Here is a 16,617-nt window from a genome sequence, read left to right on the forward strand (position 1 = left end):
GACGCCTCTCCTCTCTCCTGCAGTCCACGCTGGCCGTGTGGGTGAAGTGGCCCCATCACCCCAGCACGCCGATGCTGGCAGGAAACAAGAGGCAGTTTGGCTCTGTTTGTCATCAGGACCCCAGGTAGGTGCTGCCTGGCCCAGCTGCCATCCCTGGGGGGGACAGGGCTGCTCTGGAGTCAGTTCCAGGCCAGTGGATTGCTGCTCTGGAGAGTTGTGGGGCAGTGATGTCCCTGCGTGGCAGGGGAGGTGATGCAGGGTGTGATCGTATTTCTGCTAGGACCTGAACAGCAGCCTGTTGTGAGCTGTGGGTGCCTTCCTCAACCCTCTCCCCCTCCTCAGCTGCTCCCTGCACAGCTCCCTGCTTGGGGTGCAGCAGCCACGAGCCTTGGACACCTCTGTCCAGGAGCCCAGCCAGCTGCTGGGTGCCCTGGCACAGTCACTGTGGGCTGATGTGGACCTAAAACGAGCTGAATTCCTCCCCTTGGGATGTGTCCACATGGAAAGGATCCAGTTTGTTGCTGGGCAGCTGGGTGCTCTCTGCTGGAAGGAGGCTGAGGCTTTGACCAGCGTGGCCTTGGCTGATCTGGTCTCGTGTGTCAGTGTCAGCACCCAGGGAGACAGGGAGCTGTGGAATGGCAGCCTGGGCACAGCAGAGTGTGGAAATCCCACCTGGTGCTGGGGCAGGGTATTTCTCAGGCTGATGTGTGCTTTGTTGCTGCAGGGTGTGCGAGCAGCCGGCCTCGATGGAGCCCCACGAGTGGCCAGATGACATCACCAAGTGGCCGGTGAGCATGGCCAGAGGCACAGGGCCTGCATGGGCAGCTGCAGGGTGGCATTGGCATCCCACTGTGCAGAGCCTCAGCTTGCTGCTGGGAGGGCAGGGCCTCTGGAGCAGCTTCTGCTGCTCGTCACAAACACCAGCTCAGGGCAGCCGTGCTCTGCCCAGCCAAGGCTCAAAGCCCTCCAACAACAAAAGTTGTTCTGTGCCAGCTAAAGCCCTGGATCCTGTCAGGGTAATGGGGAGATGAAACCAACTCAGCCTCGGGCTGAAGAGGAGGTGTCAACTGATGCTCAGGCAGATGGAGTATCAGGCACTATCCTGCTGTCAGGGGGAGCTGTGTCTGGAGTCTGGCTTCTTCCCAAGGGGCTGTTTTGATTTTACCCAGCCAGCAAGCAAAGCTGCGGCTGTCTGACTGCAGCCTGCTGTTGTTTTCCAGATCTGCACAAAAAACAGTGCTGGGAATTACACCAACCACCTCCACATGGACTGTGTGATTACGGGCCGGCCCTGCTGCATTGGGACCAAGGGAAGGTAGTGAGTTCTACCTGAACGGAGGGGCTGGGAGCTGGGGTGAGACACGGGGCCTTCTCAGGTTGTACACACAGCCATCTGCCCTCCTTGTCCTTTCCACACACAGCCCAGAGCCCTGCTGGGAAGGGGAGCTGGACAGAGAGCCATGGCAGTTCTCCCAGATGGAGCAGGAGATAACAGCCAGCCTGAGCTGTGGCACAGCAGAGTATCTCACTCAGCTGGTCCTGCAGTGTGGAGGGATTTGGGTACCAGTTTGGGCTGAACAATTCTGCTGGGGAATCCCGCACTTTTCCATAGGAATGCAAAGCTCGTTCTTGACAGGCTCCATTGTCCCCAGCCTACAGTCCCTGGGCACTCAAAGGAAATGCCAGGAAATGACCCACTCTGGGTTTGCAAAAGAGGAAGATGCTGTTTTTCTCATGTTATCCCTGAGCTTGAGTAATAACCCAGTGCTTGGCTTTCCCTGCTAGGGGGAAAAATGTGTGCTGCCCCACGGAGTTTCTCTGTCCCTGAAAATCATGACCAGGACACTCCTGACATAGCCCCCCTCTTCCCCTCTGCCAGCTGCAGAGGCACGAGACTCCCCCAGTGTAAGACACAGCTTCCCCAGGCTCTGGTGGTTCTTCCCAGCTCTAAACAGCAGCTTTAGGACCTGCCTTGGAGCCCTGGCATGCAGGTCTGTGGAGGCTTTCCTGGAGGAGAGAAGCAGGAGGGGTGTGTGGAGAGGCACCGGGATCAAATGGGAATGTGTTTGTGCCTTTGCTGTGACTCTGCAGCCTGTCGGGGCAGCTGAAGGCATCAGTTCTCATGGACGGGATGAGAAAAGGGGAGTGGGTGGCCTGGGAGGGCACAGGAATGATCCATTGTGCTTTCCATGTGCGACTTGTGCCTCCTGCAGGTGTGAAATAACCTCCCGGGAGTATTGTGAATTTATGCGGGGCTATTTCCATGAGGAGGCCACGCTCTGCTCTCAGGTAAGGGGGGGTTGTATGGCTGCTCTTCTCCCTCCAGCTGCCCTCAGCAGCTTGGCAGGATCTGGGGTGGCAGTGCTGCAGAGTAGCTGGGAGTCCTGTGTCCCGTCCCACCCTGAGCCTGGGGGAAGCTGCTGCTCCTGCCTGGAGGGGCAGAGCTGGCTGCATGTGTCCCCCTTTGGGGACACTTGGGCTGGCAGCTGTGAAAGCCCAGCACAGGAGCACTGGGAAAGCAGCGGGAGAAGGATCTGCAGTCTGCTCTGTGGGCGAGCAGACGCCTCAGCTCTGGGTGCTGGCGTGAAAAATGAGGGGTTAAAGCTGCCACAGGGAAGGGATGGGGTTGTGTAAATTCGTGTTGGAGACAAGGCCTGGGACTTGGTTCAGCAGAGAAGTGGGAGGGGAGCCCCTCTTCCAGAGCTGTCTGCAGTCTGCCCTGGGCTTGGAGAAGGGCCCCTCCCAACACCCACTTCTGCCCTAGGTGCACTGCATGGATGATGTCTGTGGGCTCCTTCCTTTCCTGAACCCAGAAGTCCCTGACCAGTTCTACCGCCTCTGGCTCTCGCTTTTCCTCCACGCTGGGTAAGCAGAGGGGTAAAACTTCACTATCGGGGTGCGGGCACCCTCAGCCCAGGGATTGCTGTGAGGGGTTGTTGTGGCTGTGACTCGTGGGGGACACAGGGATGCTGAGCTGTGCTCTGAGCCAAGGTTTGCCATCCTGTGTTTGTTGGGAGGGAGTAGTGGCATGGGTAAGGCCAGAGCAGGAACTCTCAGCAAGGCTGGGGACGAGCACGAGCACAGGGGTGACTTCAGTGCTGCTGCTTCAGCTCCTGTACTCTGCACTTGGCAGGATCCTGCACTGTCTGGTTTCAGTCTGCTTCCAAATGACGATCCTGCGGGACCTCGAGAAGCTGGCAGGATGGCACCGCATCTCTATCATCTACCTTCTCAGTGGCATCACTGGGAACCTTGCCAGTGCAATATTTCTACCCTACAGAGCAGAGGTGGGTCTCCTGCAGCCCAGGGTCCTGGTAACTCGCCCTGAGCACAACCCTTCTCTACCGGCCTGTGCCTCTGTGGCTGAGGCAGAGCCACCGGAGCTGGGCTCACCACTGCAGCCTTGGCACTTGTAGCTCAAAGATGGCACCACACCATCATTTAACTGCTGAGCAGCAACATCCCCTGGGGGTACCAAGGGCTTTCCAAGTGACTGGCCTGGGCTGGCTGCAGGAAAAAGGCTGCCTCTCATCACAGGTGGGGGATTGTCCAACCACGGGGTGAGAGGAGCCCCAGGCAGGCTGGGAATCAAGTGCTGTAACTGGTGTCAGACAGCCTCCACATGAGAGTGGCAAACGGCAGAGCTCACCTTGCCCACAGGGCACAGCATGGCTGGACCTGCAGGACTGCCTTTCAGCTCCTTTCATAAGGAAAACTGCATGGGGGGGGTGGAGCCAGGAGACTGCCTTCAAGGGCTTCTCCCCTCTGGCAACGTGAACCAGATCTGCCCTCTTTAGTTTGTTCTGGCCTCACACCTTGATCCTAAATCCAGCCAGGCCCCTTTTCTCCTGGCACCCCATTATATGGATGAAGTTGCAGAGTTTCTTTGCCAAGAACCACTCAACAGTTGAGTAAGAAGTAACTGATTGCTGGAGCTGGCTGCAGAGGCCAGGCAGGTGGCATGAGCCTGACATTATCTGTAATGTTCTTCTTCTGCAGGTTGGCCCTGCAGGATCCCAGTTTGGAATTCTGGCCTGTCTCTTTGTGGAGCTCTTCCAGAGTTGGCAAATCCTGGCACGCCCATGGAGGGCTTTCTTCAAGCTGCTGGCCGTGGTGCTCTTTCTTTTTGCCTTTGGCCTCCTGCCTTGGATCGATAATTTCGCTCACATTTCAGGATTTATCAGTGGTTTCTTCCTCTCCTTTGCCTTCCTGCCCTACATTAGCTTTGGGAAGTTTGATTTATATAGGAAACGATGCCAAATTATAATTTTCCAGCTCATCTTCATTGCACTCTTCTCAGGACTGGTGATTCTGTTCTATTTCTACCCCATCAAGTGCGAGTGGTGCGAGTTCCTCACTTGCATACCCTTCACAGACAAATTCTGCGAGAAGTACGACCTGGATGCACAGCTCCACTGACAGCAAAGACTGGCTTCTCGAGCAGGCCCTGGAGATGGACTGTCTTTGCATTTGCTGTGCCAGTTCCATGGGGACAACGCCTCTAATCCAATGACACTTCTAACCCTGCCCGTGGTTAATTTAAACTGTCTCCTTAGCACTTGGCAGGCACGGTTTGCCTTATCTCAGAAGACTCTGAAAAACAGAACGTTTGTGCCTTGTTCAATTGTATTGAACCTTTTCTGCTGCCATTATTTTTATTACGCTAGTTTCAATACTACATTTTTAACCAGAGTTGTTTACTACTGCTAAGGTGGTGATTAAACTGTGAGGTAGCGTTTTAGCTACTGTGAATTGTTCTGAGTAGTCTGTGCCTGCCTTTGTTACTTAATCTCACTTGTGCTGTTTCACGTGGAGCACCCTGTGGAGCACCCAAACCAGCCAGATACAGAGCTGCAGCTGGAAATGAGGGCCTGAAAAGCCTCAGAAAATGAGAAGGTCTCTTTAATCCCTGGAATGAATCCACATACAGCTCAAACACCCCAAACAGCAACTGTAAAAAACGTGAGAATGTCCAGTCAATTGAGTTTGTTCCTCTTTGAAGTGTGACAACCTTTTCCTCCAGGAAGGTGCTGAATCCACAGTCTGGTGTTGGTAGGGCTGGATTCTCTGCTCTCTCTGTTTAAGAAAGAACATATTTGTCAGTACCAATAACTACTGCATGCTGGGCTCTTCTCACCACACTGCCATGGTGGTGCAGGAGGGCTCAGCCAGTGCCAGAGGTGACTGCTGGTCACAGGCACCCTGGAGCACGCAGTTGTTGTTAGGGCATGCATTTTATTTCACTGGATCTTGAAAATATGGCAGTGTTGAAAGAAGAATAAAAAAGCTAGCTGTGGTCAAAAAGGAACAGTTTTTAACACAGCTACCTGGAGCAGCAAAACAACACAAGGCTTTGGACAAGCTGCTCTTACCCCGGTTCTTCAGCCACTGTGATTGATTTTAAAAGCATAATTTAAAACTTACTAAGCCTGAGAGTCTTGGCCCCATCATGTGTTTGTGTGCACAACTGTCTCAAAATAGCAGTGCTAATACCAGAATTATGTCTGCTTGAGTTAGAACCCCAGCCACGCTCCTGACAATGACTTCCAGATATGTAAAAAGCCTAAAAGAAAGCAAGGTCCTAGAAGCAATCACAGCAGCAAAGGAACACTGTGTTTAACGAGTCTCAAGACAAAGCAGGAGCAGACTGAGAGTCTAAACATAGAGTCAGTTATTCTTGCTGCTGCTCCCCAGTGTGGTACCTGAATTATCATTCCCTGCCCTGAGAGGAGCACAAACAACACTACCAGCATCTGGAAACAGGCTCCAGCCTCCTGCAGACATTCAGAAATACTCTGCCAGCCAGCAGAGAGCAGCAGCATCAGCTCTGAGCCCCGACACCATGGCCTGGGGAAGATGAGGAACTGGGAGCTCTTAAGGGCTTTCAGGACTTACCCACAGATTACTTCCGAAGCTTCTTTATGAAGCTGACCTCATCCCGGTTCCTGATGCCATACCTGAGCAGAGAGTTATGCTGTTAAATGCCAGCTTCCTAGGAAAAACAACCTGTGAAACCCTACAGCTTCATCTTTCCCAGGGACAGAGGGGCTCCTACAATCCCATGCTGTGCTCTACTGGCAGACATTAAAATTCTCACTTCTGTATGCAGGACATGCTGCCAGCACTGCAGGATCTGCTCATCTGCCTTTAACTGCAACAACCCCTTAAATGCAACATCTGTCCCCCAGGCTCACTCTTCCAAGGACAGCTTTGATTAGGGCTGTCTTGCTGAATTTTTGGTACTTCAGACCACCTTTTCTCGCTGGCCTGCAATAAGCTGGCACACCCAGCACTGCTTGATACCTCCTCACCTCAACAATGGGCAGGAAAACATGGGAGTCACCTGTCAGTGTTGTTACCAGACTGTCTGAGAGGTGACTGAGCAGCTCCAAAGATCAACACCCATCCCTGGGATTCCTCTTTGCTTGGCATTCTTCATAGAATCACAGAACGTGATGGGGTTGGAATGGACCTTACAGACCATCCAGTCCCAACACCCCTGCCATGGACAGGATACCCGTCACTAGACCAGGTTCCTCAAAGCCTTATCTAACCTGCCTTTGACCACTGCCAGGGCTGGGGCATCCACAGCCTCCCTGGGCAACCTGTTCCAGCTCCTGTTCCCTGCTCTTTCCTGTCCTTCTACATCAATATCTGTGCTGAGCTAACTGTAACCATTCTGCAGGAGCTTGGGAGGGACGGCCAAGGGTTCTGTGGGGTGGTCTGAACTGCTGAACCTAGCACAGGATGGTGGTAGCTGAGAATGAGGAACCCCTCAAGGCCATCCTGTCCTGCAGAGAGCCTCTCAGTCTGCCTGTCTCACTTCCGTGGGCAGTGCTGTCCCATCTCCCGGCCAATTTCCAGCACAGGACCCACCTGAGCCAGGGCACGACCTCCCACCTCAGCCCTGCCCGTGGGGATGCTGTGTGGGCTCCTGTCAGCCCCTCAGCCCTGACTCAGTAACTCACTCTCTCAGCTTCTTCCTGTCATCCGCCAGCTTCTCTCCGTTGTACGTTAGGTGGTACGTCCTCCATATGTACTTCCTAGGGGGAAAAACACTCAGGGGAGCCGCGGGACGGGAACCGGGCTGGGACGCGCTCCCGAGCCGCCCGCCCGGCCCCGCTCACCAGCTGAGGTGCTGGACACCGCCCTGCCGGGCCTGCCTCAGCTGGATGTGCCGCCGCAGCGCCTTCTTCAGCTCCAGCACCGAGGCGTTCTGCACCACCACCACGGCTGCGGGGCGAGGAGAGCCGGGTCAGGAGAGCCGGGTCAGGAGAGCCGGGTCAGGAGAGCCGGGTCAGGCCCACCGCACCCCGGGCCCCGCCCGCCCCCGCACGCACGCACGGTCTCGCCGTCCGCCTTGCACACCCGCACCGTCATGGCCTGCCCGTACTCCAGGGCCACCTGCGAGCCGATCTCCTCCGCCGTCACCTGCGGGGGAGTGAGACCGGCGTGAGCCCAGCCCGGCCCTGAGCCCTGCCCCGCGTCTCGAGCCCAGCCCCGTCCCGAGCCCAGCCCCGCCCTGAGCCCTGAGCCCTGTCCCGAGCCCAGCCCCGCCCTGAGCCCTGCCCCGAGCCCAGCCCGGCCCCGAGCCCAGCCCTGCCCCGAGTCCAGCCCCGCCCGTGAGCCCAGTCCGGCCCCGAGCCCGGCCCCGCGCCCCGGGCCCACCTGCGGGGGGAGGTCGCAGAGCAGCGGGTCCTGCACCAGCCGCGCCAGCGCCGCCTGGAACAGCTCCAGCACCTCGGCGTGCGCCAGCTCCTCGGGCGGCTCCTCCGCCGCCTGCTCGGCCGCCATCGCCGGAAGGGGCGGGCGGCGCGGCGGAACCGGCGATGCTGCTCTTCTGCCCGGCCTGCGGGAACGTGCTGGTGGCCGAGGAGGGGCCGCGCTGCCACCGCTTCGCCTGCACCACCTGTCCCTACGTGCGCAACGTCACGCGGAAGGTACCGGGGCGCGGGGGGCGCGGGGGCGGCCCGGGGCGGGGGGCTCGCCGTGCCCGGGGCCCGGTGCTCTGTCCCGCTGCCCCGTCCCGGTCCGCTCCCGCAGGTGACCAGCAGGAAGTACCCGCGGCTGAAGGAGGTGGACGATGTGCTGGGCGGCGCCGCGGCCTGGGAGAACGTGGACTCCACGGCAGGTAGGGCCGGGCCGAGGGGCGGCGCGGGGCTGGGGCCGCCCCGCCCGCCCCTCACGGCCTTTTCCCGCAGAGCCGTGCCCCAAGTGCGAGCACCCCCGCGCCTACTTCATGCAGATCCAGACGCGCTCGGCCGACGAGCCCATGACCACCTTCTACAAGTGCTGCAACCCGCAGTGCGGGCACCGCTGGCGGGACTGAGGCGCCGCGGGGAGCGGGGATGCAGCTCCTGCAATAAACGTGGCACTGCGGGCAAGCGAGCGGCTGCTGCGTGGTTGCTGCGGGCCCGGCGGGGCTGCGGAACAGGCCCCGGCAGGGTGCTGAGCCCGTGCTGCGGCCGGGGGCACACGGGCCACGGGTGATAGCGGCGTGCCCTGCACACCGAGAAACCCGCCTTCAAACAGAGACGGCCTGAAGGTAACCGAGCTGAGGGACCCTGGGGAAACCCCAGCCCTGAGGGAGCTGCTGTGCCACGGCGCAGAAGGCAAAGCAGAGGTGAAGTGTTAACGCTGTGGCCTTACAGAGAGCCAGAAATGAAAAAAGGGCCTTTGCTGTGACCTGTGAAAACCCCGTCAGTTAAAGCGGGAACTACAAACTATACCTTGCAACCAATTACTGATAAAAACAGAACATGCTTCAAGTAGGATCACGTTTTGGTGTTTTAACACCAAGCTTTATTCTCAGTTTAAATACATTCAGAAGTAAAAAGGATAAATAACTTAATTAAAAGATGACAGAGCACAAATTGTAACATTTAATCTGCATGAACGCTGTCTCCCACAGGCTAAGCCGATTTCATATGATTCAGCTTTACCCCTTCTATCCAGGGATAATCTGCACCCATTTATTCCAGTTCATGTCGCAGGGGAACACTCTCCCCAGCCTGAGGGTACAGTCTATGGTGGGCTCATAGTAGATGGTTGGGCTTTCACTCAGTTTGGGATTCTGGAGTTGTTCTTCCACAACCGGCTGAGAAAAGAGTGACACTGGGGATGGCTTTTTCATGTAGAATCGTCTGATGCAACCAAGAGTTTCCAGACCCTGGCAAAAAAAAAAAAAAAAAAAAAATCACATATTTCAATTTGGGCAGTTGCAGGGGAAAACAAACAAACCAAACAAACATCAAAACAAACAAACAAACCACCACAAAAAAACCCCCCAAACTGTGAATGCTGCTCTATCTAGAGTGTTCTCCGAAATGCTGGACAATTTCTACCCAAAGTGGCTTCACCTGAGCCCCTGAGGAGCCCATGGTTACAACACAAAGGTAAAAAGGACAAACAGCTTAATAAAAACATGCAAGCCCTGGCTGTAGCTGGATAGATCTAGTTACTTTCAAGCACAGTGATTGATACATGGTTACTGACACAGAAAGGGCTCAGCAAGAATGCCAACATTTAAAACCAAAAAAAAAATCTAAGGCTGCTCTAGATGTCAGTCCCCGCCTTCTGTGGCAGTCCTTGTTAATGGGCAATAGGTATCTGACAAGCTCTGTCTCTGGTTTCAAAACCAGTTCTTAGTGAATTTATTGGTACAGACGTTAGATCGAAGTTCTTCACTCTGTAAAATGTAGAGGTAATTAACTGCTTGATTTTGTGGGTTTGAATTCACATAGCCCAGGGATCCATACTGGAACACCCATAACAGGATTTGCAGGACTGGCAGCATCCCAGCTTGGCACTGTCACCACAGGGTACAAGCCCTGGGGAAGAAGTGGCATGTGGACACTGGAAAATGGATTTCCAGTTAGCAAGGAAGTCATGCTTTTAGGAAGGCCTGCAGGATTGCTGCTCTGCTTCAGATTCTGAATGTTTATAGGAAAAAAATTAGAAATCAAAGTTCCATGTCCAAAGTAGCAGTGGTGGCAATCGAAAGTCAAGATGTGGGAACAGAATTATGAGAAAATCAAAAATTTCTCGCCATCTTTTGTTTGACAATTAAGGACCTGTAGGCAGGTCAGAAGGTCTGATTTACACACTGTCCAGCACAGACACATTTCAGTTTGATTCTCATGGCACATTACCCATCTAGAAGGTATACAAGAAAAAAAATTAGGACTACTTGGATTATCTGTAGTGACTAGGGGCTGGAAGTAGAGGATCTTTAAGGTTCCTTCCAACCCAAACTGTTCCACGATTCTGTGATTACCACTGCATTACACAGTCATCCTAGCATCTCATGGTGACAACCTGTACATCCATTTCAGAAGCAAGCTCAAGCTGTAAAATCCAACACGGGCCAGTCAGCTTTCCCTCCTCGCTCACTGCCAGCAGCGGCTGGCTCTGGTTCATTTCCACCAAAGGGAGAAGGTTGTTTTTCCCCATGTCCCTGCTGGCTGGGTGTGTCGGAGCCCCCGGTACCTGCAGGATCTCCAGCACGGCCACAGGCTGCAGGACGCCGCCGTAGTGCTGCAGCAGCCCCGCCTGCGTCACGCCCGGCTTCGTCATCACGTGGTAGAGCACGGCCTCCATCATCCCCTTGCACACCGGCTTGTTCAGGTTCCCATCCACGATCCTCCAGGGCCTCCCGATGAAGCAAACCTTCTCACAGGCCCTGCCAAACACAGGCAGAGCTCAGCTGCCAGGAATTCCTCGGGACAGGTTTCTCGGCAGTGCGATCCCTGCCTAACAGAGGTTCTCGCTGCCACCGTTTTAACACAAGTGTAAATGCTGTGGGTGCTCTGAGCGAGGCCTGGTGCTGCTCTACCAAATCTGCATTTGTCACCAGGGTTTGCCCCTTTTAGCACCATTACAAACACAGCAGCTGCCTTGGCTCTCGGTGAGCAGGGAAGCTTTGTCTGGCCTTAGCTCTAATATCCTCCAAAAGTTATCCAAGACCTGCACCACGCAGCAACAGTGCTCTGATGGGAAGCAAATTCCTCATTTTTAGCATTTTGGTGTCCAAAAGACAGTCCCTGCATGGAAATTCACATTTCTCATGTTGCAATTTCTCCAGGTCTTTCCTGGGCACCACAAAGTTGGCACTGGGCTTATTTGTGCAGCAAAATCAGTTTGATCCTCTGATATTTGGAGCTCAGTGGTTTTTGGGTAAAAATATCCATCAGAGGCATTTTTTCAGCATGCACAGGAGCACAAGGAACATTAACAGGAACAATGGAATGGGGTTTCTCCATCATCAATGCTCACTGCTCATCAGAGCATAAAGCTGAGGTTTCCAAACCACTGCTTCCAGTATTCTTTTGGCAGTGTTTGGTATTCTGCAGACATCTCTGTTACTCACCGCTCCCTGGCTGCCTGGGAGACATCTGTCATGGAGCTTCCTGGAATGAGAAGGACACATTTTCTAATTAACTCAAACTCCTGATCTAATGGAGGAGAGATAAAGGTGGCCAAGCTGTGAAGTGCAAGAGCTTGCTAGGAAACCACAGCAGCAAACTACTCCACGTGCTGCTCTCAGCTTTGGGGAGCTCTGAGCTGCCACTCTTCCCTGCCTGCAGCACACTCTTCCCACACGTCCTCCCACAACCACATCTCTGCTCAAACCCACTTTTTGTGGCTCCTTTCCACAATCCCAGCAGGATTTATTCCTAGAAGTTCAGCTATGGCTGAACCATGGTGATTGTACTGGCTGAAAGGACTGAGGCTCACAGAGAGGGTGCAGGGTCTCAGCCTGGAGCTCTCCCAGGGGTCTGGGTAACCTAAAGCTCCTGGACATCAGAGGGAAGTTGGGCAGAACTCCAAGGAGCTGGAGACATGAATGCAAACTCAGGATTCTGGCAGGGCTCAGTTTCAAAGCAAAGGCTGTCTCTGCAACTCCCATTACATTATGTCATGGGTTTTAATTAGACAATTACTTAACAAGGTATTCCTACCACACCCAGAGGGTTACAGCTTTGGCTGAAGCACATGTAAACATTCACTGGCCAGTAAGAACTCTGTGTTTGATAAAAGAAATCCTGTTTTTTCCCTCCTATGCTACAAACAAGTCAAGGATGTTAAATCCATGAGAGTACTTCAGTATAATTTAAGAACTGCTGAGGTCCCTGCTGTTTAGACAGCCCGGAGTGTATTTCCTGCAGGAAGGCTCCAGTTAAACAAACCCAAGCTGTGGGATGTTAGGGATCACCCTCTGGACCTGGGTGCTGGCAGAGCTTGGCAAGGTACCACAGGAGCAGTGAGCTTGTGGTTCAGTCTGAGATTAGAGCTCATAAAAACCAAACCAAAATGAAATCCCCAACAAACTACGAAATGTAAAGCTTGGCAAGGACTACTAGCTATTAGAAAACTGGCAGTAAAAAGGAAAGGAAAATGAAGTCCAATTGGGTTACAAATGAGGCTGTTAATCTCACTGGCATGTGCTGCTTCCTGGTGGTTTAATGAGTTTAGGACTTTCAGCCATGGACATTCCAGCTAAATTCACACTAGCAGTGCTGTTTTCTAGGCTTAGAGATGCCTGACCTTTGGACTGAAGCCAGAGATGAGAAACTTCGGATCCAAATGATCCTGGAAAAGTTTAAGACATGGAAACAAGTTTCTAAGGAAAACATACTTCTGGACTAGTCATTCCAGCAAAAGGCACAGGAAGGATTATGTGATGCAGTTGAAAACTCTGAGACTTCCAGATGAATTAGTGTTATGCCAATTTATCTGTGAGAGAAGACAATCTCTCTGGAACAACTGCATAAAGAATCTAGGATTTGCTTATAAAGTGGAGCTACTGGTTTGGGATCGACTGCTGATGAGCTGGTTTGTATTTCAAGTATCAGAGGGCTCTCCATACCTTTAGAGGCTCCTGGGTTCTCCTGGAGGTAGGGAAGATCATCATCCTGCTCGCTGGCTGACTGTTTAGGGGTAGGGAACTGCTTGCTCTGCTCAGTGCCGAGCTCATCGCTCTCTACTTCGAATTCTTTGTCCTCAGAACAAGGTTTATCTTGTTCCTTGTAAGTGTCCACATCCACAGCCTGTGCAGCAGGCTCTGGGAGTTCAGCTGGGGGTTCCTCCTGCCCTCCCAGGGAGCCTCCTCCGGGAGCTTCTTCTCCCCCAGTAACAGCTTCCTTCCTTGGGACAGGCTCAGAAACAGCTGCACCCGAGTTCCTGCCATCTGCACTTGCCAGAGCAGGCTGTGCCCCCTGGCAGAGGTGACTGTCACCCTCAAGGACATCAGTCCTGCATCTCTTCCTCGGGGGCTCATCATCACTGGCGCACTGCGTGTCTTTTCCCAGCTGCTCCTCCTGTCCCACACATTCCTGTCCCTTCCCTGGCTCCGGGGACGGGTGTTCCTGTGGCACATCTGGGGCAGTGTCTGCCCCTGGCTGCTCAGCATCCTCTGCTTTGTTCTTCAGGCACACCGAGCGCAGCAGCCAGGGCTTGGCAAACACTATTGCCACCAGTCTGACACTGTGGCCTCCTACTTCTAAAACCTGCTGCATTTCAATGAGGTCCTGTAGGAAACAAACAAAAAACCTCACAACAAATGATCACAGGAGCTTTCACTGAAAAATGTCACTTTAACCCGGTGTCATGGAATTGTCATGATTTAACTGCCAGCAAGGGAGAAGCAAGAGTTTAGTAGAATATTCAATTTTGCCCCTAGCTGCACTGAAGTAGAAAATATGTTTTACCCCTTAAGGCTTCCTGAAATTACAGCACGAGATGTTTTTCTTGAGCTTAAAGTTAAAAATATAACTGAGAACAAGTACTTTGCTTCCAAAGATTGATGTCAGCACCTCTAGGTTTCTGAAACAGTTCATTTCTATCTTTGATTAAGTGCTGCTTTAATTTTTGGCCTTGCTAACTTTGAGGCGAGATTGCTGTCAGGTGTGGTGTGTGATCTCCTCCCTAACATAAATAACTGTTCAATTTATAGTTGCTTCCAACAGCCTGGAAGCTCGTCCTGTTCAAGGGGAATGCTAAGCATGCAGACATTAATGTATGGAAAGCAGCTGGCTGTAAACCCACCTGAATGTACTGCTCCAAGCTCCTGCTGCGTTCAGCTTCCACCTGTTCATAGCTGCAGAAACGCTGGCTCAGCTCAGCTTTGCAAATCCCAAAGTGGGAAGTTGCCTCTATGGCCTTCCTGACCTCCAGAATGGCCTCCACATCCCCAGGGCTGTACCCATAATGCTCTGTACACTCCTGGAGAAACTTCTCCACCTCATAGTCTTCCTCCTGGATTTTTATCAGCCTGGTGAAAGTTTCAGGGAGGCAGGAGATGCCCACGGACATGTGATCCAGCAGGGAAGGAACTGCAAAGCAAATAAACCATGGGAGTTTAAGCTGTGAAGCAGCAGTTACTGTTTAACACACTGCAGGAAGACAAACAGATCAGAGGTGTTCTTGACCAATTAAAAACAGAGCTCAGCTTTCTCTCTTCATTGCTGCAGTTCCCTTTTTCCTTTCTACCTTGCACATCTGTCTGAAAAGACCTGTAAAGAGGAGCAGGCTGGTTTACAAGGGCTTACTCTCCCAGCAAAGCAAATTATGGCTGGAAGGCAGTGAGCACCTAGGGATGTTCCCTCTAACACTGGGTCAGCTCAGTTCTGAGTTAATGAGAGAATCCTCTCCATTTTTCTTGCAGAAGGTCAAGTGAAAATTCTAGGGCAAGGAAATGCTGCAGAGGACACTTTTAATCCAAAAATCCACAGCAGAAAGCTGTTGGCCAGTTGACAATGTCACCACTTGACAATGCTTTAGACAATTAGTTCAACAAAGCACCTCTTTGTTCAGTGACAGGTCCAGCACTGCCCCTGTACATAGTATCCACAACTGAAGCCATGTAACCCCTATCCCAGTCCTGGCTGATGAGGGGGCAGCTCTGGCACTGCTCCCTTCCCTTTTACCTGCAGGCTGCTCCACATTTGCCTCTGGAACTTTTGGGGCAGCTGTCAAGGAAAGATGGGCTCAGCTGTAATGAGCAGCTGGAGCGCACAAGAGGCAGCAGAGACAGGAGAAAGAATTTCTGTTTTACCTCTGTCACAACAGCAATGGAAATGGGCAGTGGCAGCACTAGACCACGTCAGCTGGAGAGCTAAAAGCTCTGGAAACATTTGCATTAGAGCTGAAAACAAGATGCTCTTTAAGAAGGGGCAGTGCTGATGAACTGCAGGCAGTCAACTCTAGATATTATAAAAATGTTTAAATTACTGAGGTAAGGGGCCAGACCTTGGACACCACTAATTCAGGCACTTGCATGAGACAAGTTAAATGAGAATTTCCATTCAAGGAGCTCTAAAAGATTTTCTATTCTCTTTATAGAAGAGAAAGCCTGGCTGTGATATCATATGGTATTTTAAGTTGTTGAAGGAACTGAAAAACCTCCTGGAGAGGGGTAACAGAGCAGAGAGCAGACTGCAGTAAGAGTTTAACACAACATGAAACAGAGGCAAGGCCTTGTTAACAACAAAAGCCCAAGTCAGCCATCTGTTTTAAATCAGGAGATTTCAGCCTTACAAACTTGATGTGTAATAAAAACACAATGTTCCTGTTAGGGGCCCTTGTTTAAATCAATTCCTCAGCAGGTGAGTTCACCACCTCTCTTGCTCCAAGCCACTTCTGTGCACTTTAGGCCAAACAGAACTAACCTGGAGAGCTGAGCCTTCCTGGGATGGGGGTACACCTGAGCCTGACCTTCACCTGGCAGGAGTTGACCACGATGTTGTCACTGGGGCTCAGGTTGCGTGTGCTCACAATGCCAGGCGAGTAGTAGCCTCTCATCAGTAAATAATTGGTGTGAGAGGCCTGGCGAGGTTTCACTTCGATTCTGCGTTTGCCTCCAGAGCTGTCATCCAAGTCATCATCGTCATCATCGTCATCCTCAAGTGCTTCTTTTCCCAAGCTACGGCAAACACAGGAGGTTAGATTTGTTTGTTGGGTTTTTTCCCCAAAAGAGGGAGGTGATTTGTAACACTGAGCAGAGCAAGGACACGGTGCTCCTGTGCTCTGGGCTTTAGTCCTGGACAGCTGTGGCAGTGTCCACACCAGGCTGATTTAGAGCACTGACAACGAGAACTATAGCAAGGGAAATACACTAAAGGGCCCTGGGAAAGGAAACTCTTTCTTTTTTTGCAAATGTGTTGAAATGAACCCAAAATAGCTTCCAGTGCTGAAGCTCTTTGGTTCAGCAGATGCAGACCCTGAGAGCATGAGGGATGCTGCAGGATGGGGCAGACTGTTTATTTTTCAGAGCGAAAAGGAGAAGAGTTACAGATTTCAGTTACTTTTAAAAAATAATAATTAAAAAACCACCAAAAACCAAACTGCAGATGTCCTCCAAGTAAATAAAAGATTAGCAGTAGCAGCCAGGATGGATTTCCCAGACACAAACTTAGTCAAACCAACGCTATTTATTCCAGGACATGACAAGAGCCACTATGGATAAAGCTGGAGGCTCTGAACAACCTGATCTAACTCTGAAGCTGCCTCTGATATAAGCAGATTATGCTAGGGACAATGAAAGGTTCCTTCCAGCCTTTTCTAAGATGAGTTAGACCTTAAGTACCTTCTTTTAAAACACATTTAAAATTGAAAGGG

The 16,617-nt window shown here is 52.4% G+C and overlaps 4 protein-coding genes across 11 annotated transcripts in view; 2 read left to right on the forward strand and 2 right to left on the reverse strand.

Annotated features, from left to right (window-relative positions):
* RHBDF1 (rhomboid 5 homolog 1) overlaps positions 1 to 4,757 on the forward strand; it is a 35,870-nt gene extending 31,113 nt beyond the window's left edge. For all 7 annotated transcript variants that reach the window (XM_040079360.2, XM_058422626.1, XM_040079361.1 and 4 more), the window contains 7 exons: positions 24 to 124; positions 725 to 788; positions 1,221 to 1,315; positions 2,214 to 2,289; positions 2,765 to 2,865; positions 3,134 to 3,287; positions 4,000 to 4,757. In XM_040079360.2, the coding sequence (XP_039935294.1) occupies positions 24 to 124; positions 725 to 788; positions 1,221 to 1,315; positions 2,214 to 2,289; positions 2,765 to 2,865; positions 3,134 to 3,287; positions 4,000 to 4,419 (1,011 nt within the window). In that variant the 3' untranslated portion in view covers positions 4,420 to 4,757. The remainder of the gene's footprint in view (positions 1 to 23; positions 125 to 724; positions 789 to 1,220; positions 1,316 to 2,213; positions 2,290 to 2,764; positions 2,866 to 3,133; positions 3,288 to 3,999) is intronic.
* A 129-nt stretch (positions 4,758 to 4,886) lies between these two features.
* On the reverse strand, positions 4,887 to 7,940 carry SNRNP25 (small nuclear ribonucleoprotein U11/U12 subunit 25). The gene is made up of 6 exons (XM_040079367.2): positions 7,669 to 7,940; positions 7,341 to 7,431; positions 7,128 to 7,233; positions 6,969 to 7,043; positions 5,896 to 5,957; positions 4,887 to 5,076 (listed from the first exon to the last, which is right to left on the reverse strand). Exons 1-5 carry the CDS (start codon positions 7,792 to 7,794, stop codon positions 5,903 to 5,905), a joined length of 453 nt encoding a protein of 150 aa, XP_039935301.1. The 5' UTR covers positions 7,795 to 7,940; the 3' UTR covers positions 4,887 to 5,076; positions 5,896 to 5,902.
* Positions 7,784 to 8,384, forward strand: POLR3K (RNA polymerase III subunit K). Its single transcript, XM_040079368.2, has 3 exons — positions 7,784 to 7,940; positions 8,044 to 8,131; positions 8,202 to 8,384. The coding sequence occupies exons 1-3, from the start codon at positions 7,830 to 7,832 to the stop codon at positions 8,327 to 8,329; spliced, it is 327 nt and encodes a 108-aa protein (XP_039935302.1). The 5' UTR covers positions 7,784 to 7,829; the 3' UTR covers positions 8,330 to 8,384.
* A 368-nt stretch (positions 8,385 to 8,752) lies between these two features.
* Positions 8,753 to 16,617, reverse strand: part of GTF3C1 (general transcription factor IIIC subunit 1) — a 38,337-nt gene continuing 30,472 nt past the window's right edge. Inside the window, exons 32-37 of one of the 2 annotated variants that reach the window (XM_040079357.1) lie at positions 15,669 to 15,922; positions 14,047 to 14,333; positions 12,869 to 13,529; positions 11,369 to 11,408; positions 10,489 to 10,681; positions 8,753 to 9,169 (exon numbers count right to left, since the gene is read on the reverse strand). In XM_040079357.1, the coding sequence (XP_039935291.1) occupies positions 8,948 to 9,169; positions 10,489 to 10,681; positions 11,369 to 11,408; positions 12,869 to 13,529; positions 14,047 to 14,333; positions 15,669 to 15,922 (1,657 nt within the window). In that variant the 3' untranslated portion in view covers positions 8,753 to 8,947. Of the gene's footprint in view, positions 9,170 to 10,488; positions 10,682 to 11,368; positions 11,409 to 11,736; positions 12,592 to 12,868; positions 13,530 to 14,046; positions 14,334 to 15,668; positions 15,923 to 16,617 lie in introns of those variants that run through there. The other variant, XM_040079358.1, reaches the window with a different exon arrangement.

This window comes from Hirundo rustica, chromosome 15 (genome assembly GCF_015227805.2).
Source record: "Hirundo rustica isolate bHirRus1 chromosome 15, bHirRus1.pri.v3, whole genome shotgun sequence".
In the NCBI taxonomy this organism is placed as follows: domain Eukaryota; kingdom Metazoa; phylum Chordata; class Aves; order Passeriformes; family Hirundinidae; genus Hirundo; species Hirundo rustica.

Excerpts from the sequence above, each read along its gene's own strand:
- SNRNP25 (XM_040079367.2), bottom strand. The coding sequence starts at position 7,794 with ATGGCGGCCGAGCAGGCGGCGGAGGAGCCGCCCGAGGAGCTGGCGCAC. Across the intron at positions 7,432-7,668 it reads TCTGCGACCTCCCCCCGCAG|GTGACGGCGGAGGAGATCGG; the intron begins GTGGGCCCGGGG and ends ACTCCCCCGCAG. Across the intron at positions 7,044-7,127 it reads GGTGTCCAGCACCTCAGCTG|GAAGTACATATGGAGGACGT; the intron begins GTGAGCGGGGCC and ends TTTTCCCCCTAG.
- POLR3K (XM_040079368.2), top strand. The coding sequence starts at position 7,830 with ATGCTGCTCTTCTGCCCGGCCTGCGGGAACGTGCTGGTGGCCGAGGAG. Across the intron at positions 7,941-8,043 it reads TGCGCAACGTCACGCGGAAG|GTGACCAGCAGGAAGTACCC; the intron begins GTACCGGGGCGC and ends CCGCTCCCGCAG. Across the intron at positions 8,132-8,201 it reads GAACGTGGACTCCACGGCAG|AGCCGTGCCCCAAGTGCGAG; the intron begins GTAGGGCCGGGC and ends CTTTTCCCGCAG.